The sequence below is a fragment of the Mizuhopecten yessoensis genome, unplaced genomic scaffold (assembly GCF_002113885.1).
Source record: "Mizuhopecten yessoensis strain PY_sf001 unplaced genomic scaffold, ASM211388v2 scaffold10711, whole genome shotgun sequence".
NCBI lineage: Eukaryota > Metazoa > Mollusca > Bivalvia > Pectinida > Pectinidae > Mizuhopecten > Mizuhopecten yessoensis.
This window is the reverse complement of record NW_018408683.1, coordinates 643,825-664,915: the sequence shown is the minus strand read 5'-3', so window position 1 is coordinate 664,915 and position 21,091 is coordinate 643,825. Positions and strand designations below refer to the sequence as shown.

The following is a 21,091-nucleotide window of genomic DNA, read 5'->3' as shown; positions in this document are numbered from 1 at the left end:
CGTGCATTTCATGGCACTGTGCGCATTGCCGATTTTATCGTGAAAGTAATAATAAAAAAAATTGTGAATGCGCCAGTCGCCATCTTTAAAAAAAATCTGGAAAATTGGACCGCATGTCGTTTTTACTCGTTAGTCACCCAAGTCCCGAAAACGTTTTAATAATGGTAAGGATTGCGATACAGGCAAGCGTTAAAATGATTATGACTTATTAGTCTTGTGTTCAAATGGCACTTATATCTGTACAAATAAGGAATAGGGGGTTCGTGATTCTCGTCTGGAACATCTTGGGGGGGTATTTTCGGAGGCTTGCTCTATGACGGGTCTCTACAAAACTATAAAAACACCAGGTAATGTCCACAATGAATGTTTTAAAAACTACACACAAAAAGAATACCGCCCTGCCGCATCTATTTTGAAAAAAAAATGGCCTGGGAACCAAGTAATTAATTTTATTTGGGCTAACTTATAAAAAGACATGGTTTTGTAAAGACCATTGTTTTGTCTATCTGGCAGACAACTTCGTAAAACCTTTTACCCATTTTAAATATGAATTTTTAGAGTTGTTTTCACAACATATTCGTGAAGATTTGAATTTGCAAAAGGAACATGGAAAGATATACATTTCTTGTTTTATTGCATCTCAATATTAAGTAATAGTGATGACCAAATATGATTCTGTTCTCTGAAGTGATTATCATTGGTGTGTTACAGGTATCTGGTCATTACGGGTCAACTCTACAGACTACGACAACATGATAGTACTATCCTTTGTCGGTCAAACCAGGTAAGTTTGAAAATGACATGGAACCAACACTTGATGTAGACTAGGGCACCATAATACTGCTGTCCTTCATTGGTCAAACTTATATGTTCATAAATTCTTGCTATCATTTGATGTAGACAAGGACAACATGATATAACTGTCATATATTGGTAAAACAAAAGGAAATTCTGAAATAAACCATCAAAAGAGCAAATTTACTTTCCAACTATGGTTGGACTAAAAACCTGGGCGATTTTCAGTTTGGCATTATCAGTGAGTTTATATTCCTTAAAATAGTGCTTTTTGACAGATGGTGTCCAACTTCACTCCAAGAGCTAGGGAGTTTCCAAATAGCAACAAATCTAGGACTAAACCCCTATCTCATGTAGAAGTTCTTATCACAATTAATCTACAAATCCTTTGTCTCATGTAACAAGTAATCATTCAAGCAGTCCCACCGCTGCCACCAAATTATGTAACGAGAACCGATCGGGATTACTTGAAATAAGGCAAGAACTGTAAATACAAAATAAAATTATACAGTTTATTTATAATACATGATATTAAAGATATATATGTTGGCCATTACACACACAAACAAAATAGTTCTCTCTCTATCATCCCATTATGACCTATATGTACAAATGATGGAATTTAGCTTGATATACAATATCCTACAGTTCATGTAGCTTATGGGCACTTTTCTTCCAACCTCTTCCACTGGATCTTTAATGATACTGTTCATCCATAGCCACAGTCCACCTATCACCAAACATTCCCATTGAATCACACAGATAACATAGGGAGACACCATTATTTGGTCACACAGACCAACAAACAAATGAGCTATTATTGGTCACACAGACCAGCCGATCACAGGGTCTGCGTAAGTGGTCACACAGACCAGCCAATCTCAGGGTGTTACAGTTGGTCACACATACCAGCCAATCCTAGGTAAGTCACTCGGAACGTATCTGACTCTCGTAGTGAATAAAGTTAGTAACACAGACTCGCACTACGATGAATAGATATTGGGTGCAGGGCATGACCCTCTACCAGACCACACATGTACAGGTATGATGTTGGCAGACTGCTATATTTGGACCATCAGCATCAGGCCCTTCCTCTGGTACTAACGGTGGTAGTTTGGCATCATATCTTTACACAGGACCAGCAGTTTATGGCCCTTCATCAAGATGGAGTGTCGACAGCCTATGGATAAAAAGCTACAATATATGTACGACCTAATCAACTATCTATTATACACATTAAGATAATATAACACAATTAAATAAGAATATTAATGAAATCAATGTCCTATGTATGAACCAATGATATATATTATATCTGAATAGCAATATCTGTTAAATTAAAACCATAATCAAGCTGATCAAAACTAACCAGGTTGTTGTTTACACTCCATCTGACCTCATTCACACGTATGTTTGTGTACACAATGCGTGTTTGCACCCAGGAGGCATACATATTTATCAGGTCAAATACAACATTCTATCACACTTAAACGGCCAAGCAAACATATATGAACTAAAACATTTGTTATTTATGTAATGATATAACTTTTGTTCACTTTAACCTACAGCAATAAGCTGTTTGCGCTTTCACATAGAGGTCTTTTTTACCTGTAATATTCTAAGCTCACAAAGCTTACAACTCATCTGCGAATGCCCGACTTACCTGCATGAGTCTCTCTCAGTGGAAACAGCAGACTATTTAAACACTAAAACTTAGTGAATATGTACAATGGTCAAAACGGCATGTAACAGTAATGTCATCAGTTAAACATATCATTGACATTAACAATGTAAAATTGTGATAATGATGTCATCAGAGTATTTAATCAATTGCATTCATTGTATGAAGGGGGCCGTGGTGGCCAAGTGGTTAAGGTGTCTGACATTCTGCTACCACTAGCCCTCCACCTCTGGGTCGCGGGTTCCAGATCTACGTGGGGCAGTTGCCAGGTACTGGGCGTAGGTCGGTTGTTTTTCTCTGGGAAGTCCGGCTTTCCTCCACCACCAAAACCTGGCATGTCCTAATATGACCATAGCTGTTAATAGGAATACAAACAAACCAAATGTATTTTAGTCTGCTGTATTTGTTATTGAGATCCTGTAACGGTAAGACTAGTTGTGGGAGTATAACCAGGTCCTAGTATGTATGTCTTAGTTAGAACTGTACTTTGTGACACCAACTCGATGTTGTCTAATACTGTGTTTTCTGTCATGACAGGGTACTGATGTTAAATGGTGAGGAAGTTGAGGAGACGGAACTGGCAGGGTTTGAATCAGACCAACAGACATTTCTGTGTGCTAATGTCGTCCACAATCAACTGCTACAGGTAAAGGTTCAGGGATCAGGGAAAAAATTGTTTAATTTTTAAGTTCCTTCTGAAAATTTGATTTTACACAGGTGTACATGATCATTTTCTAAATATTGACTATCATGTCTATGATCACTCAACAATCAATCTCTTGGAGATTTGATTCTAACTCCCTTTTCTTGGACTATAAAACCCTGGTGGTTTTCAGTTTTGCATTATCAGTGAGTTAATAATATTCCTTAAAATAATGGTTTTTGACAGATTTTCTGCAAAAATATACAGAATGTTGTTTTGTTGTAAGTACAGCCATCTAGATATCTAGAAGTTTTGTTTATATGATTACATCATATTTCATAATAATTCGTTATAATATTCATCCTTATTTAATTCACGAATACATAAACTTCATAATCCTTTATTAAAAACCAATAGAGAATCACAGTAGAGTACATGGCACTATAGTATTTACTATTGTGCAATTCAGTGACATAATCATTTGCAAAATTTTAAGTTGGGTATTTTTTTTATTGCACCCATTTACTTAATTTGCTTGTGTTCAGAGACAAAAATTAACATAATTTTGTATAAGACCGACAAAGTTAGAGAGGGGCCTTAATTGCAGGTACCCACCCTGTTCCCAGGACATTTGAGGTCATATTCAATTCAATGTTTAAGCACCTGGTGCTCATTTGACAAATCTCAAAGGGGCCTTTTTTTTTGATATTTTGAACCAAAAAGATATGTAACTTGCGACATTTGCAGCATTTCCTCACTATTTAATTCTCAGTATGCTTGCTGCTTTGTTTTAGATCACTCCTGTATCTGTGCGACTTGTGAGCTGCGAGTCGCGTCGACTAGTTAGTGAGTGGAAACACTCTGGAGGAAAAAACATCAGTCTGGCTTCCTGTAACACTGCCCAGGCTGTGGTCGCTGTCGGCAGTGAACTGTACTACCTGGAGATAGGACAGGGAGAGGTCAAAGAAGTCAGGTATTCCATTAGATTGCATAGAGAATAGACAAGTGGTTTGATTATGAATCAAGGAAAAAAAATAGATTGACTGCAGCGTGGGACTTTTAAATCTGGTATTCGAACATATCAGATGAAATTTGCAGTAATTAATCATTAGATCAATGTAGAGAAGATACAAGATACAAGAATTTGTATTTAACCTCGCATATTTGAAACAATAAAATTATGTGTGATTCATAAGGATTTTTTTTTATATTAGGTCAAAAAAAAAAGATTACTTGGTTCTCAGGCCCGCGCGCATTGTTTTTAGGGCACCGCATTGCCGATTGTATCGTGAAAGTAATAAAAAAAAATTGTGAATGCTCCAGCCGCCGTCTTTAAAAAAATCTGGAAAATTGGTCCGCATGTCGTTTTTACTCGTTAGTCACCCAAGTCCCGAAAACGTTTGAATAAAGATCAGGGCTACATTCGCTTATCTGGTTGAAACGGTTGAACCTGTAAAGAAAACGACAGGTACAGATCTGGACCGAGGCTGACCTCAGGAAAATTTGGTACGTGTAGATTGAGGGGTGCAGACGTACCTGACCGAAAATAAAATGCTGACTATTGCCAATTTGCGTTATTTTTTTCTAAAACAATGTCAAGCCACATGTAATTTTTAAGATACGTTATGTAATTTAGTGGACGCGTGAGAGAAGGGCATAATATTCTTGATACATTGTTTTTTATTCTCCGAAACTGTGATTTTTAGCTCTGCTTATAGAACGGTCCAAGTGTGTTAGTTTATCGTGGAAAATTTCTGCGCCACACGTACCGTTTCAACCGGGATACGCAAATGTAGCCAACGATTGATATACAGGCAAGCGTTAAAATGATTATGGCTTATTAGTGTTGTGTACAAATGGCGGTCATTTCGGTACAAATAAGGAATGGGGGGTTTGTGATTCTCGTCTGGAACATCGTGGGGGGATTTTCGGAGGCTTGCTCTATGACGGGTCTCTACACAACTATAAAAAGACAAGGTAATGAACGTTTTACAAACTACACAATAAAAAAAAATCGCCCTCGTTTCGTTCTTGCCATATAAAATGGAGAGAGAAAAAATAGCGCCCTGCCGCATTTCTTTTGAAAAACATTGGCCTGAGAACCAAGTAATTAATTTTATTTGGCCTTAACAGAAATATTTAGTTTTTTTGACACAAATTATTCATAACAAGTAGCATGTACAAATAAGTGACTGATCCATCAGTTGTCAAAATTAAAATAATGATCATGTTCGATTTCGTTTTTGCTGCAGACTACACATTTCTGAAAAGCATATAGACAAATGAAAATGAAGAAAAAGAAAAGTAAATATTAGGATTCAACTGTTTTTCTTGTGGTTTAGTTGAAGAGAAACCTCCCAACAGATAGAGCATGGGGTATTAGCCATGAACAACTTTGTGGTTCATCATGAATAAATATGCTGTACTCTTTCGAAATTTACCCTTGGAGCAACCCACCAGCAAAACAGTATAACTTTAAATACTTGTATGTATTTTCTTTACATAAGTAAAAAAAGAATGAACATGAACAAATTGTACTGGACAAATTAGCTGAACTCTTACATACATTTTGCAGTAACACAATGATGGATCACGAAGTAGCTTGTGTAGACATCACACCGCTGAGAGAGGGCTCAGACCGAGCCGAGCTCTGTGCCGTCGGGCTGTGGACAGATATATCTGCTAGGGTGCTTAAGTTACCATCATTTGAGAGCTTGAATGTTGAAATGCTTGGTGGAGGTAAGAATCCTGTGTCCAGGCTTTCTGGTGTATTGTCAAAAATATTTACTACAAACCACAAATGACAGATAAGCTTTCAATAGGCATATTTTGTCATAGAATTAATTCATGTGAAGGTTTCTTGCAAGCACAATTATGATATTGTCTTAAAGAATTTGTAAGAACAGTTTTCCTAACCATGTTGTACTGTATTGCCAATGCGCGTAACAACCTTATCCAGTGGTAATTAAAAAAATAAACTGTACTTGGAAATTTATATTTGACATTTGTAATATATTGTCACACCTATAATTTAAAAATAGTCTTGTTAAGGTTTTAAGGTGTTAATATGAACTAATGAACGTATAATTGTTCATGGAGATCATCCCTAGGTTTTAAGGTGTTAACATGACCTAATGAGTGTATAATTGTTTACAGGGATCATCCCTAGGTTTTAAGGTATTAACATGAACTAATGAGTGGATAATTGTTTCCAGAAATCATCCCTAGGTTTTAGCATGAACTAATAAGTGTACAATTGTTCACAGAGATTATCCCTAGGTTTTAACAAGAACGAATGAGTGTATAATTGTTTACAGAAATCATCCCTAGGTTTTAGCATGAACTAATAAGTGTACAATTGTTCACAGAGATCGTCCCTAGGTCTTAACATGAACTAATGAGTGTATACTTGTTCAGAGAGATCATCCCTAGGTTTTAACATGAACTATTTAGTGTATAATTGTTCACAGAGATCATCCTAGGTTTTAAGGTGTTAACATGAACTAATGAGTGTATAATTGTTCACAGAGATCATCCCTAGGTTTTAACATGAACTAATGAGTGTATAATTGTTCACAGAGATCATCCCTAGGTTTTAACATGAACTAATGAGTGTATAATTGTTCACAGAGATCATCCCTAGGTTTTAACATGAACTAATGAGTGTATAATTGTTCACAGAGATCATCCCTAGGTTTTAACATGAACTAATGAGTGTATAATTGTTCACAGAGATCATCCCTAGGTTTTAACATGAACTAATGAGTGTATAATTGTTCACAGAGATCATCCCTAGGTTTTAAGGTGTTAACATGAACTAATGAGTGTATACTTGTTCACAGAGATCATCCCTAGGTTTTAAGGTGTTAACATGAACTAATGAGTGTATAATTGTTCACAGAGATCATCCCTAGGTTTTAAGGTGTTAACATGAACTAATGAGTGTATAATTGTTCATGGAGATCATCCCTAGGTTTTAAGGTGTTAACATGAACTAATGAATGTATAATTGTTTACAGGGATCATCCCTAGGTTTTAAGGTATTAACATGAACTAATGATTGTATAATTGTTCACAGAGATCATCCCTAGGTTTTAAGGTGTTAACATGAACTAATGAGCGTATACTTGTTCACAGAGATCATCCCTAGGTTTTAAGGTGTTAACATGAACTAGTGAGCGTATACTTGTTCACAGAGATCATCCCTAGGTTTTAAGGGGTTAACATGAACTAATGAGTGTATACTTGTTCAGAGAGATCATCACTAGGTTTTAAGGTGTTAACATGAACTAATGAGTGTATAATTGTTCACAGAGATCATCCCTAGGTCTATACTGATGACAACGTTTGAGGGCATTCACTACCTATTATGTGCTTTAGGAGACGGCTCACTGTTTTACTTTAATCTCAACATTGACACAGGTAAGAGGAAAAGATCAGTATTGGGTGAAAGTTACAAGGTAAATGCATCTATTGCATTTATCTTGTACTTCTTCAAGATTTGAAAAAAAAAGAGTTAAGTTTACCCATTTATCGTTCTATCCCTATATCACCTGGCAACACTTTTTTTTTTATCTAACATTGATTTTGATTTAGTATTAATTTAAATTTCCCCTTGATTTAATTTTGTGATTTTCCTCCTCTTAACCCTTAGGCTGCTACGCACAACAATAGTCGTTTTGAAAAGTTGGGCCGTCAGTGCTACGCACGACTATAGTCGTTTCTCGGTCTGTAGGCTTTGATCGGTAGCCAGGAGGTGTGAAGTCGTGTTGCTGCTATACCAAACCCGAACGCGTATAGTAGAAGGCTTCTGATTGGTTGTTTTGTCATTACTTTCGATATTCACGGCAGTGTACCCTAGTAATAACCAAAGGTGTGCAAGAGAATTTCAAATCGAAAAAAAATCATAAAAATGTCGGACGTGCGGATTGAAGCGATGAATATGATGGTGAACATTTATTCTCCCTCGTCACCTACGATGATAATAAAGGTTTTAAAGGGTTTTGCATGGTTGATGTGGAAATACTTCGGTGCTACATAATATGTAACTTTACAGTAAACGTCTTTGTGCTCTACGCAAACAGGAAAATATCGGCGGACCGAGGCGCACATGTCGTCTGCAGGTGAGGTCGAATTGAACATTGACATTGATACGTTTTGAGCCGATTTATTTCTTCAAACTTTTTATCGGTGATTTAATCATAAACTAGACCGTAGCTAAGATATATCTATATGCCGACTGTGACAGTAAATTTATTGAATGGCGACCTGAAACCTGTAGCAAATCACATGCAATTCTTGACGAAATACCTGACCTTTTTACCTGAGAATCTCCGTGTAAACATACAGCGTCTTATGTCAAAAATGAAGTTTATAATCTCTGTTATCATTTGCCAATCACATTTGCTGATACAAATAATTTTAAAATGATCTTCCTCTTGCTTAAATCCGATTAATTAAAAGTTTCACATTTTCTTACCTTTATTACCACCTGTACAGGTAAATACTGAAGCAACTTTAGAATTGAAAACGTTAATATAAACTAGAGACAACAACGAACAATTTTCATATAACTTTTTTTCACATATAACAAATATTTTCCAAGTTATGCACATTTGAAACATCAAGTAAATTAATTTAAATTTCAATAATTAATTCAGCAGTGGTGTCCGTTTACATAGAAATCAATATGGCAGCCTAAGGGTTAAATATGTGTCAGACAATATAATCCCAGTGTCTGTTCCCAGCTTATATAGTGATTACTGCTATAAATCTGCCAATGACCCTCCTAGTGTGTTGATACATGTTAACATGCAATGAAGCAGATCACCTTCATGTAGATGTTTTACAGTCATCTTTATTTTAAATTGCAAAATATCATTGATAAGGAAGTTCTATTGATGCAAATTAAAGATTTGTGATTGTATTTTTGACTGTCAGTCTGTATATGGTTGGCTTTTTTTGTGGAAGGGTATCTCTGAGAGGGCTGTTTCATAATTAACAGGGAGGGATAGGAGGCACTTTTCAGAGACCCCACCACCCATAAAATCTTAAGTGATTTGATATAATGAATGGTAGGCAGATCTGGTTTTAAACTCATCACCCATAATGAATCAATACCGGTGCCTCCCACTTCCCAGATACAATGAATTATGGAATGCCTATGTAGTAGTCCTAACATTATAGTCATTGTACATTTATATATATATTGCTTACATTGTTCTGTAAAGGGTATTTCTGTGAGAAGAGGAAAGTGACTTTGGGTACCCAGCCCACGGTGCTGAAGACATTCCGCTCACTGTCCACTACCAATGTGTTCGCATGCTCGGACCGTCCAACGGTCATCTACTCAAGTAACCACAAACTTGTCTTCTCCAATGTCAACCTTAAGGAAGTCAACCACATGTGTCCACTCAACTCCGAAGGCTATCCAGATAGGTACAGTTGTGTGTTTACTGTGGTTTAATGAAATGACTAGTTTGTCTCTTTGTAAATACAATATAGCATAGCAGACCTATAAAGGATATTGGAGACTTTGAAACACTTTGCCAAGGCTCTCCAGAAAGTAATATCTGATGTTTGTAATTTCATCTGTACTTTAGAAAGAGTAACTTTGGTCCAGGTTTTGAAACCATTCAGTATGGAAATATTTTGCCTAATCTGTTATTTGATTTTCATCTAGAAAATCCATGCTTGCCCAGTGTAAATTTTTCATCTCACATTGTTTTTGTTATGTATTCCATTCTGTGTACTAATATTGGTACACATGAAAAATACCAACTTGTTACATAGGGCAAACGTTACTCTGTGGCCGATGTTTCTTGGTATACAGTATTTGGGTGAGGTTTTAGGCAGCACTTCGGATGTTTGTACTTTTGCGTTGATTTGATCTTCATCATTTATAACTTGATGTTGACAGTTTAGCCCTGGCCAATGACAGCACTCTTACCATTGGAACGATCGACGAGATCCAGAAACTACACATCAGAACTATCCCTCTCATGGAATCACCCAGGTAAGCTAAGGCCAAGAAAATGACGACATGTATTTATTTCCTTTGTTTGATGTTATTTCTTTTAAAAACCTTTATCAACCATTTGTTGCCCCTAATTACTTTAATAATGATATAAAACCATCCTCGACCACCTTATCTCAGACTTTTTTCTGATCTGGTAGGAGGATAGCTTACCAGGAGGCATCACAATCATTTGGGGTTATCTCCACGAGGATGGATATCCAGGATAGCAACGGCATGTCCCCGTCACGGGCCAGCGCCAGTACGCATGCTGCTATGACAACAAGTAGTTCCAATGTCAAGATGGTCACCACGGGAACCAGTACTATGTTAGAACATACGTTTGGTGATGAAGTCGAAGTTCACTCCCTCCTTGTCATAGATCAACACACATTTGAAGGTAAAATCGTGTCTTTGGTGATAAACCCTTAATCATTGATTTATCAGAGATCCACCTGTAAATCATTTAACTTATATATCCTGCATAAAGCCCAAGGGGTGGACAAGTAATGTCTGACTCGGAGTAGGGGAATAAGCTTATAACAGGACATGAAATAACATTTGTTGGCATTTCAAATGAGCTGAATTAGATAAAGATGGGCTTATTTAATACCAGGCAGGGGCTAATCCTGAGATAAATTTTGTGAAGGAACTAGATTATGATATGCAGCTAATTTGTTTTGTCAAGTCTTCAGATTGATTGATGATTTTCTCTGAATTGAATTGTATGAATCAAAATTGAATCTGGTATTTGGATTTTCCCCACAGTGCTACATGCTCACCAGTTGTTACAGAATGAATTCGCCACTAGCCTAATATCAGCAAAGCTTGGTGATGACCCTAATGTATACTATATAGTGGGTACTGCCCTTGTACATCCAGAGGAGGCGGAGCCTAAACAAGGGAGGATAATAATATTTCATTACAATGAAGGTAAGTTTTTTAATGAATTCAGTTGTTTGCAAACACTAACAAATGTTCTTTGCCTCATGGCTGGCTTGGTCTGAAACTTTTGTTGAAAATCAAATGAGGATCCTCTTGATATTCCATACCTGCGAGTAAACTGCATCTTTTTATAGTTGCACAGGTATTATTTATCAAGGGAAAGACCACCATATTGTATATTGTTTTGTATTTTCTCTTAATAACAGCTATAGGTATTATCACTCCCAGCTCATGGTTTATTGAACATTTCTTATCAGATAAATACAGATGTTTATGATGGAAAGTTTGTTTTTGAACCTGCACCTAATTACGCTAAGCTACGCATGTTTCTGCTGAAAATATTCATGGAATCGTTTTTTCAGTCACCTTAGCAGTGATGTAAAGATGATATGATTTGTTTTGGCATTTATAATACTACAATAATAGGAGAAAAAGAAATTTACTTTCATTGAGGCAGTGTTTTAAGAAATATAAACACTGAGAAAAAGTTCTTCAGGTTAATCATGATGGCAATTTATTTTCATCCAGTATTTAAACACTAAATACCACACACAATTTGAAAGCTGTAAATTCATCACTACACAACTCAATGTTTTCCTCAGATAAACCCTGGACATTAACTTTCCAGTGTTATATGCAGACAGTTATTTTCTGTGATCTGTGATATCCTGACACCTGATATTGCCCTGAAGTCTCTATATGGTATTATTTAAGTACAGGGGATATTTGGTCCATAATCTGCACATTTGAATTTCTGCTGAATCCTAACGGCTCTATCCAGCCTTGAGGCCTAGTGACAACCCTAGTCCGCTGTTAGAGCTAAATGAATCCCTTCCTTAAAGCATTTGGAGTTTGGTATGCTGGTAGGCATGCATAAGTTTAAATCCTATTGGGGGCATCTTGTGTCACACCTTTCGGTAGTCATAAGAAAATTATACAAACATGTTTATTGCCAAATTTTAAGGCAGCTGTTGTGAAAATTATTATTTGGCATCAATTTATTTTTTGAATTTATATTACTGCTGTTTAACATATATATTTTAACAAACTGTTGACATATGTCAGAATTTATTTATTTGCATAATTTATGTACTTTATTACAAAGGTGTCATTGTCATTACAGGAAAATTAAACCAAGTGGCAGAAAAAGAAATCCGAGGTGCTGCATATACACTATTGGAGTTTAATGGCAAATTGTTAGCCAGCATTAATAGTACAGTAAGTAGCTTAGTTTTAGAAAGAACCATCATCAGAAAAAAAATACCTGATGTCATTTGATTAAGGCAAGGCCGTCATTGCTTGAAATATTTCATAAGCAAATAATTTGAAAATTTCAGTAAATCTTCTGGAGATGCAAAATAAATTTATTTGACAAAAATTCAGTTAATGAAATATTGAGTTAATAAATGGTCCTTTTTTCCATTGTATTGTTTTAATGGTTTTAATCTTTTGGTTTTTGCAGGTTAGATTATTTGAATGGACGACAGAGAAGGAGTTACGGCTAGAATGCAGTTACTTCAACAACATAGTGGCTCTCTACCTAAAAACAAAGGGTGATTTCATCCAAGTTGGAGATCTGATGAAGTCCATTACTCTTCTCTTGTATAAACCAATGGAAGGAACATTTGAAGAGGTGAAATAATCATATCTACTGTATAGCAAATAATTTTCAGGATTTGTGATTGTGTAAGCAATGTTCATGCTGTGAAATTGGCAGACTTCCAATAGTGCTAGATGTCTAAATGAGATACATTCAGATATTAAAGAGCTGTCCCAGTAAAAGAATCTATCTGACACCAGGTATCCAACATGACCAGTTGTACAAATGGTTATGTGTTGCAAGGAAAATACAATAAGGATTATATACATCAGGATCAGTTAGGAAGTCTCTGTACAAAACTCGGCATTAAAGTTTTCTATCTTTTGTTCAGTCGTGAACCCCTGACATCAGAATCAGATTGACTTCATTCGCGAATGAAGTCAGAGACTTCCTAATTGATCCTGATGTATATAATCCTTATTGTATTTTCCTTGCAACATAACCATTTGTACAACTGGTCATTTTGGATACCTGGTGTCAGATAGATTCTAGCACCAAAATCATTATTTTAGAGTTAATTTTGTCAATTCCATATGTTATAAGAGATACAAGAAAAAGAGGGATCATAAACCTGTTGATAATTGCTAAAGATTGCTAAAGATTGATCTTTGGGATATATTCTAGAACATCAAAATCTCAGCTTCTAGATTGATTGGGCTTGGGTTTGTTTTGTTTGTGCTTTACGTCCTTTTAACAGCTGTGGTCATTTAAGGACGTGTCGGGTGGTGGTGCTGGTGCTGGTGCTGGTGCTGGTGGTGGTGCTGGTGGTGATGGTGGTGGTGATGGTGGTGGTGGTGGTGATGGTGGTGGTGGTGGTGGTGATGATGGTGGTGGTGGTGGTGGTGGTGGTGGTGGGGGAAAATGGGATTACCCAGAGAAAAACCACCTACCTGCGGGTGGTACCTGGAAACTCCTCCACATAGGCCTCAGCGACCCAGTGGCAGAGGGCTTGTGCTCATAAATGGTCGTTCTACTTAACAACTCGGTCACTGCGACCTCTGCTGATTAACAGCTATTCACCCCTTAATTGAGATCAGTCAGTATTCATCATCACCGGTTAATAGATCAGTAGGATCTTTACTCACTTTTGGGGCAAGATAGTAAAATTCTGACTCTAGGGGTAAGCTTCTTAAATATCAAACCTGAGGATGTTCCAAAACTTACTCTGTTGGGCAGATTGCCAGAGACTGTAACCCTAACTGGATGACAGCTGTGGAGATACTGGACGATGACAACTTCCTTGGTGCAGAGAACTCATTTAACCTGTTTACATGTCAGAAAGACAGGTGAGTGCTGGAGTAAAGATGGTCTAGGTTACATTCGCGTATCCCGGTTGAAAAGGTTCAAGTGGCGCAGAAATATTCCACGATAAATGAATGCACTTGTACCGAACTATAGGCAGAGAAGAAAAAAATGCACAGTTTCGGAGAATAAATAACAATGTATCAAGAGTATTATGCCCTTCTTTCAACGACCACTAAATTGTATAACTTATCTTAAAATCTACAGGTGGCTTGACCTAATTTTACAAAGAAATAACGCAAACTAGCAATAGTCAGCATTTTAATTTTGGTCAGGCATATCTAGTCCCCTCAATCTACACGTGCCGAATATTCCTGAGGTCAGCCTCTGTTCAGATCGTAACATTGCAATAATATTGACTGCCCAAGCTTTTTCTTAAGAGACCTGTCTAAATTAACTTTTCTTTCAGAGCAGATTGGTTTGGAGATAGCTCAAATATTACCAAAATCCTTTATAATACAAAATTTGGCCTGAGAAATGGTGGCTGTATACCAAGGATTTAATTCTTCAGAAAAATATAATGATTAACATGATGCAATACACAAACTGTCTTGCTGTAAGCTGTATGCAAGTCCTGAGTTCTGTACATTCTTATTGCCATTCTGTTTTATTGAATGCTTAAAATTTCATGAAGTTATGTGATTTGTACGTTAACAGTGCTGCAACCACAGAGGAAGATCGACAGAACCTACAGGAGGTTGGGATGTTTCATTTAGGAGAATTTGTAAATGTTTTCCGACATGGTGAGTGTAATATTTGTTGACAGACTGTGACAGACTAGCAATTAATGTAGAAATGTTGTGGAAAAGTCTTTAGTAATTTTGTGCAAATGATGCAAGTTTGAACATATTGATTCACTTTGGCAACAGCATTTTCAACGGGAAAATTTTCACACCTAATATTTTAATGAAAAAATGGCCTTTAATCAGATGATATATAATGCAGCTAAAACCATATTACAGGTATATCAGGGATTCTTGCATTGTATTAAAAATAAATATTAACAGTTTGATTGAATTTGAAGAGTAAAAACATGAAATTTTCTTCACACAACATTTTAAAGAAAATTTCCAGACTTTCTAATTTCTAGTCGTGTACATATTTTTGCACATGAAAACTTCCATAAAAATTATGCTTGAAAGTGAAACCATTTGAACTATATATTTTCATGTGAAAATATTCAGCATTTTACCAGTTCATATTAAATTTCAATTACAGTCAAACTGTATTATGGTGAACACTAGGTATCCTGAATCTCCCTTTTATCGATAGTCTAGTCTTTTCTCAGTAGTTTATTTATTGAAAATGCATGAAAAGATATTTGTAATACCTTGTGTTATCATGGTGCCTTTGATAACATGTCATGCTATCGTGCCCATGTTGTGGCGTTTAGTGAGTGGCCCCATCCGTTGTGTACATTCGCCATATGACTTTGGCTGTTGAAAAAGGGTAAAGCCCCATCAACTAACCAACAAACCTCGGCCCATGTTTTCTGTTTGCTTGCTACAGGCTCGCTGGTTATGCAGCATACAAGTGAAAATAGCATGCCTACCCAGGGCTCGGTACTGTTCGGGACAGTCAATGGTGCTGTAGGTATGTACAATAGTTTTCAGCATTTAATTCATAACAGCAAATTACTGTATTTTGTTGAATGATTGACCACACTGTTAGATAGAGAGAAAAAAGTAGCGGTCATTAAAAATGCATTCTTGTATTTATTTTCACATTTCTAACCGAAAGTGCTTTCTGGGAGTTTACCTTCTGATTTCTGGAAGTTTACCTTCCCAGGTAGAACAAATATAATATATGTAACTTTTGTCTTTCCATATGTATATATGAAATGAATTAAGTTTTGGGATTCTCTCCTGCAAAATATTAATTTTCAAATCAAGTAAGGGTTATTCAAGCAGTGTTAATTGGGTACATGGATGCACTTTTATGACTCGCGTAAGCCAATTAATTAAAACTTAACAAATGTTGACAACTACTTTAAATCCCATCACAAATATTTATAATCTGTTATCATTGTCAGTGACAAACAATGGTGTCCAAGCATCAAACTTTTTAATGGTGAACTCGTATCTGGCTGCCTCTTAGTTATGAACAGGTTTTACTATAACTATTTAGAAATAACATAAAAACAAACGGTAAGGTTTATATTTGATTCACTATCAATTATCTTATTTCAGGTCTTGTGACACAACTGACTCAAGATTTCTATAACTTCCTGTTAGAGGTCCAGGGCAGACTTGCCAAGGTCATCAAGAGTGTGGGCAAAATAGATCACTCTTTGTATCCTTTCTCATCAATCAATGAATTATTTCTGAAAATATTGATACTGATCCTGGAAACAGTACTTAAAGTTGAAGTTCTAGAATTTAGTGATAAAGAACAATGCATCTTGGATAGAGTTTGCTGCAGCTGCTCTTTATATTTCTATTTCACATATAACACTAAATTCTAACCCAATTTGATTGCAACAGGTCTTTTGATTTAATCAGATCATGTTGAATGTGACCAATCAATATTTTCAAAGAGGACTGCCCTGGGATAAACGATATCTATAGAATTTCAGAAGCTTTTTAGGTCACCTGAGCTTTAGCTCAAGTGACCTATTGCTATCCATCGTCGTCCGTTAACATTTTATATTTTCAACATAAGCTGAAATACTGTCAAAGGGATTTCATTGATACTTCATGGGAATTATACTGACAACTCCCTGACCAAGTGTTGTTATTTTTCGGGTCGATCAGAAATCCAATATGGCCGCCATGGCCGCCATTTTGAAAAACAATTTCATCTCCCAAGTCAAGTTTTAATGGGCACCGATTTAGCTGAAATTTGGTAGGAATGATTAACATATGTTCCTTACAAAATGTTGTTATTTTTTGGGTCAATCAGAAATCCAATATGGCCGCCATTTAAAAAAACTATTTCAAACTTAAAGTCAAGTTCTACCGACCGATTTAACTGAAACTTGGTAGAAATTATCAGCTCATAGTCCTGACAAAGTGCTGTTATTTTTCGAGTCGATCAGAAATCCAATATGTACGCCAGGGCCGGCCATTTTGAAAATTTATTTCAAACTTTAAGAGTCAAGTTCTGCTGGGACGATTTAACTGAAACTCAGTCTAGGAATGATCAACTCATTGTTCTGACAAACTTAAATTAATGTTATACATAACTATTTTTTACTCAAATTTTGGTAGGGATGATTGACATCATTATCTCCACTTCTTATTTCAACAACAAAAATTAATACTGTAGAACTCAGGTGACCGTTAAGGGCCATGGGTCTTTTGTTTAAGTTCCAGTTAAAGTAATCTCCAGTGTGTTATGTTATTACCTTCTGTTAAGAAATGCTGTAAATAATGGATAAGAAATGCTGTAAATAATGGATAAGAAATGCTGTAAATAATTGTTTAGGTTGCTGTTAATAATTGTAAAGAAATGCTGTAAATAATGTTAGTTCTGTTGTACACGTAGATAACACATATCTATAAATAGGAATAGATTCATTTTCAAATACGCACAGATAAATCTTTTGCATAGGTTGATTTAAACTTTGTTTGATACAAATTGTACAATATATGAAGTAGAAAAGGAAACACTAATGTAAATTTGTTACCTGCTTCATAATCAATTATTTCAACACTAGCTACGGAATGAAGTAATATGAACAACATTGGTTGAATATGGAATTAATATAATGTAACTATCCTTAACATAACAAAGTTGGCGATCCTTTCACACGGAACGGAAGACAGAACCTGCCGAAGGTTTCATCGATGGTGATCTCATTGAAAGCTTTCTGGATTTAAATCGAGACAAGATGCAGGAGACAGTACAAGGGTTACAGGTATATGTATGTACTGTATGTATATTTAGCATGCAGGAATATGTGTGTTACCACTATATGTATGTACAGTATACATCCTCTACCACACAGCTCGGGTTTACCAAATTTGAAAATCCCTCGGGTGGAATTTCCCTATCCTACACCCTTGGGCATGAAAGAGTCTTATAGTGTTACTTCTATATGTAAGTATATCAGACTTCCTTTAACTCAGAGCATGCAAAATTCCTTTGTAGGTCTGCTTTATTTATTAAGTATACCAAACTTCCTCTTCCACACAGTATGGCAGATTCCTTTGTGATACTGCTATACACACACATTCTATATTATCATCAAGCATGAAGGATTCCTGTGTGTTATTGCCATATTGATGTTCAACAGACATCCTTTTGTGTTACTGCTATATCTTGAGTACTTCCTTTATGACACAGCCTTCCACGCAGGCGGCTGGGCTCGATCCCCGAAGTCGTCGTACGCATGGATATTTAGAGAATGTTTTTCTCCTGCCCACACAACTCAAACAACCCGGTTGGAGTATAAATAGGTCTGGGTTGGATGTTGCGGTATCTGCTGTAGCATTCAAGTGAGGTGGCACTATAAATGATGCCGTTGGAAGCAAAGTCCAACTACAAACGCAGGCATACACACATAGGGAGATATTAGCCACGTGGCATAGGACTAGAAGTTAGCGCCTGATAATGCAGCTCCTGCAAATTCCTCAAAATTGTATTGATTAATGTATATGCTATTTGTTAGCATGGCATGGTGCGGCGTCCGTAGTCCGTCCGTCATCCGTCCGTCGTCAACATTTTACTTTAAACAACTTCTTCTCAGTAACCAAAAGGCCTAGGGTGATGATATTTGGCCAGAAGCATGCTGGGATGAGCCCATTCTAAGTTTGTTCTAATAAATGGCCTGACTTATGTTCAAAACCTTTCAACAACTTCTTCTGAAAAGCCGATAGGCCTAGGGTGATGATATTTGGCCAGAAGCATGCTGGGATGAAGGGTTACCAAGTTTGTTCAAATAAATGACCTTCACCATTTTCAAGGTCACAGGGGTCAAATATGTTAAATTCTTTCAACAATTTCTTCTGAATAACCAAGAGGCATAGGGTGATGATATTTGGCCAGTAACATGCTGGGATGAAGGGCTACCAAGTTTGTTCAAATAAATGACCTTGATTTATATTCAAGGTCACTGGGGTCAAACATGTTTAAAACCTTTAAACAACTTCTTCTGAATAACTGAAAGGCCTAGGGTGATGATATTTGGCCAGTAACATGCTGAAATAAAGGGCTACCAAGTTTGTTCAAATGAATGACCTTGATTTATATTCAAGGTCACTGGAATCAAATATGTTTAAAACCTTTAAACAACTTCTTCTGAATAACTAAGAGACCTAGGGTGATGATATTTAGCCAGTAACATGCTGGGATGAAGGGCTACCAATTTTGTTCAAATAAATGACCTTGATTTATATTCAAGGTCACAGGGGTCAAATATGTTCAAAACCTTTAAACAACTTCTTCTCAATAACCAAAAGGCCCAGGGTACTGATATTGGGCCTGCAGCATGCTAGGATGAAGGGCTGCCAAGTTCATCAAATGAATTACCTTGACCCACTTTCAACCTTATGTCATTGTTCGACATTCAAGGTCACATGCGTCATATGTTTTAATCTTTAAATAGGTTCTCATTAGTCAAACACTGATATTCTGCCTGTAGCTGTATTTTAGTCCAGTTTTAATATTACAAGTGTGAGATTAATACCAGGTGAGCGATGCAGGCCCATTGGGCCTCTTGTATTAATTGTATATCTATGTACTGTTAAGCGCTTTAGAGTGACTTATGTTAGCTAGATGGGTGCTATATCAAATGATATAATTCACAAATTTAAACAGGTCATTTATTCTTATAATAAGAGAAAAGAGGGGTATTAACGTTTGTGTGCACATATACTGCTATCTGTCTTTCTTGCGTTTTATTCCATTCAATACCAACCGTAAAAATTGGCAGATTTCAACCAAATTGGGTATGCACATACCCAATGGCAAGATTGTGGCAAACTTTGATTGTCAATGGGATATTTGCATATTTGTGCATGGTTAATGAGGCTACTTTATTGTGATTGATTCATTTTCTTGCATGTAATAACTGCTCTTAAAATTGTTAGATTTCAACTAAATTTAGTATGCTAGTATGCACAAGATATTGGCAAGTCCTACATATATTCATCAAACCTCAGCAACGGTCCACAGCTACAACATGTTCCTTAAAGTGGAAGATGTATGAATTCGCTTGTTATTACAAATAGTGCAGTTGTAATTTCTTTTTGTTATTAACTTGGATATCTTTAATAGGACCATGATTAAGTATGCATTGCTTTTCTTGGAGAAAAATAAAGTTTGTTGTGTTTCCTGTGTTTTTGTAGATGGACGATGGTAGTGGGATGAAGAGGGAGGCAACAGTAGACGACCTGGTGAAGATGATTGAAGAACTGACAAGAATTCACTGATAGTTGGTCACCAATTACACTGACCTTAAAGCCCCAAGACTGACACAAGAGTGCCCAACAAGGGACAAAACTCTGTAACAGCTACTGCTGAAGTACCTGTTGTGTCAACACAAAACACTAGGGCTACATTCGCGTATCCTGGTTGAAACGGTACGTGTGGCGCAGAAATATTCCACGATAAACGAACGCACTTGGACCTTTCTATAAGCAGAGCTAAAAATGCACCGTTTCGGAGAATCAGCATTTTAGTTTTGGTCATGTATGTCTGGACCCCTCAATCTACACGTGCCGAATTTTCCTGAGGTCAGCCTCGGTCCAGATCTGTACCTGTCGTTTTCTTTACAGATTCAACCGGTTCAATCGTTTCAACCGGATACACGAATGTACCCATGGTTGTTTTCTGTTACCATGGCAACAATTTTGGTGCATGCATAAAATCTCCACAAAAGGGACATCACTCCAGGAGACCCAGGATAAGCAAGTGTTGACCGACAGAAATGTGATGTTAATTGTGTCCTTTGTATTGCTGTTAAGCCTGTTATGTATGTAGTGTCAATACTTGGACAGCTATAGACTTGTGAAACAAGGTAGTTTTGAATGTCTCTGAGGATTGAACCTGCAACACTAACAGTGACTATCTGTTTGAGAATGATCCCCTTGGAGTAATACTTAAGTGGAATTATATTTGTAGTGCTATGTCCATTGGAGACAGATACTTTAATTGGGTGAATTTTGT

At 36.6% G+C, this 21,091-nt stretch overlaps 1 protein-coding gene across 2 annotated transcripts in view; it reads left to right on the top strand.

The window, feature by feature from the left end:
* Positions 1-20,551, top strand: part of LOC110461953 (DNA damage-binding protein 1-like) — a 30,265-nt gene extending 9,714 nt beyond the window's left edge. The window contains exons 12-28 of one of the 2 annotated variants that reach the window (XM_021515698.1): positions 712-784; positions 3,014-3,122; positions 3,914-4,092; positions 5,695-5,858; positions 7,434-7,541; positions 9,350-9,557; positions 10,039-10,134; positions 10,296-10,534; positions 10,903-11,067; positions 12,203-12,297; positions 12,542-12,712; positions 13,856-13,965; positions 14,639-14,724; positions 15,491-15,574; positions 16,171-16,273; positions 17,717-17,840; positions 20,272-20,551. In XM_021515698.1, coding sequence (XP_021371373.1) covers positions 712-784; positions 3,014-3,122; positions 3,914-4,092; positions 5,695-5,858; positions 7,434-7,541; positions 9,350-9,557; positions 10,039-10,134; positions 10,296-10,534; positions 10,903-11,067; positions 12,203-12,297; positions 12,542-12,712; positions 13,856-13,965; positions 14,639-14,724; positions 15,491-15,574; positions 16,171-16,273; positions 17,717-17,840; positions 20,272-20,355 — 2,198 coding nt within the window. In that variant the 3' untranslated portion in view covers positions 20,356-20,551. Of the gene's footprint in view, positions 1-711; positions 785-3,013; positions 3,123-3,913; positions 4,093-5,694; positions 5,859-7,433; positions 7,542-9,349; positions 9,558-10,038; positions 10,135-10,295; positions 10,535-10,902; positions 11,068-12,202; positions 12,298-12,541; positions 12,713-13,855; positions 13,966-14,638; positions 14,725-15,490; positions 15,575-16,170; positions 16,274-17,716; positions 17,847-20,271 lie in introns of both variants that reach the window. The other variant, XM_021515697.1, reaches the window with a different exon arrangement.
* The last annotated feature ends 540 nt before the right edge of the window (positions 20,552-21,091 follow it).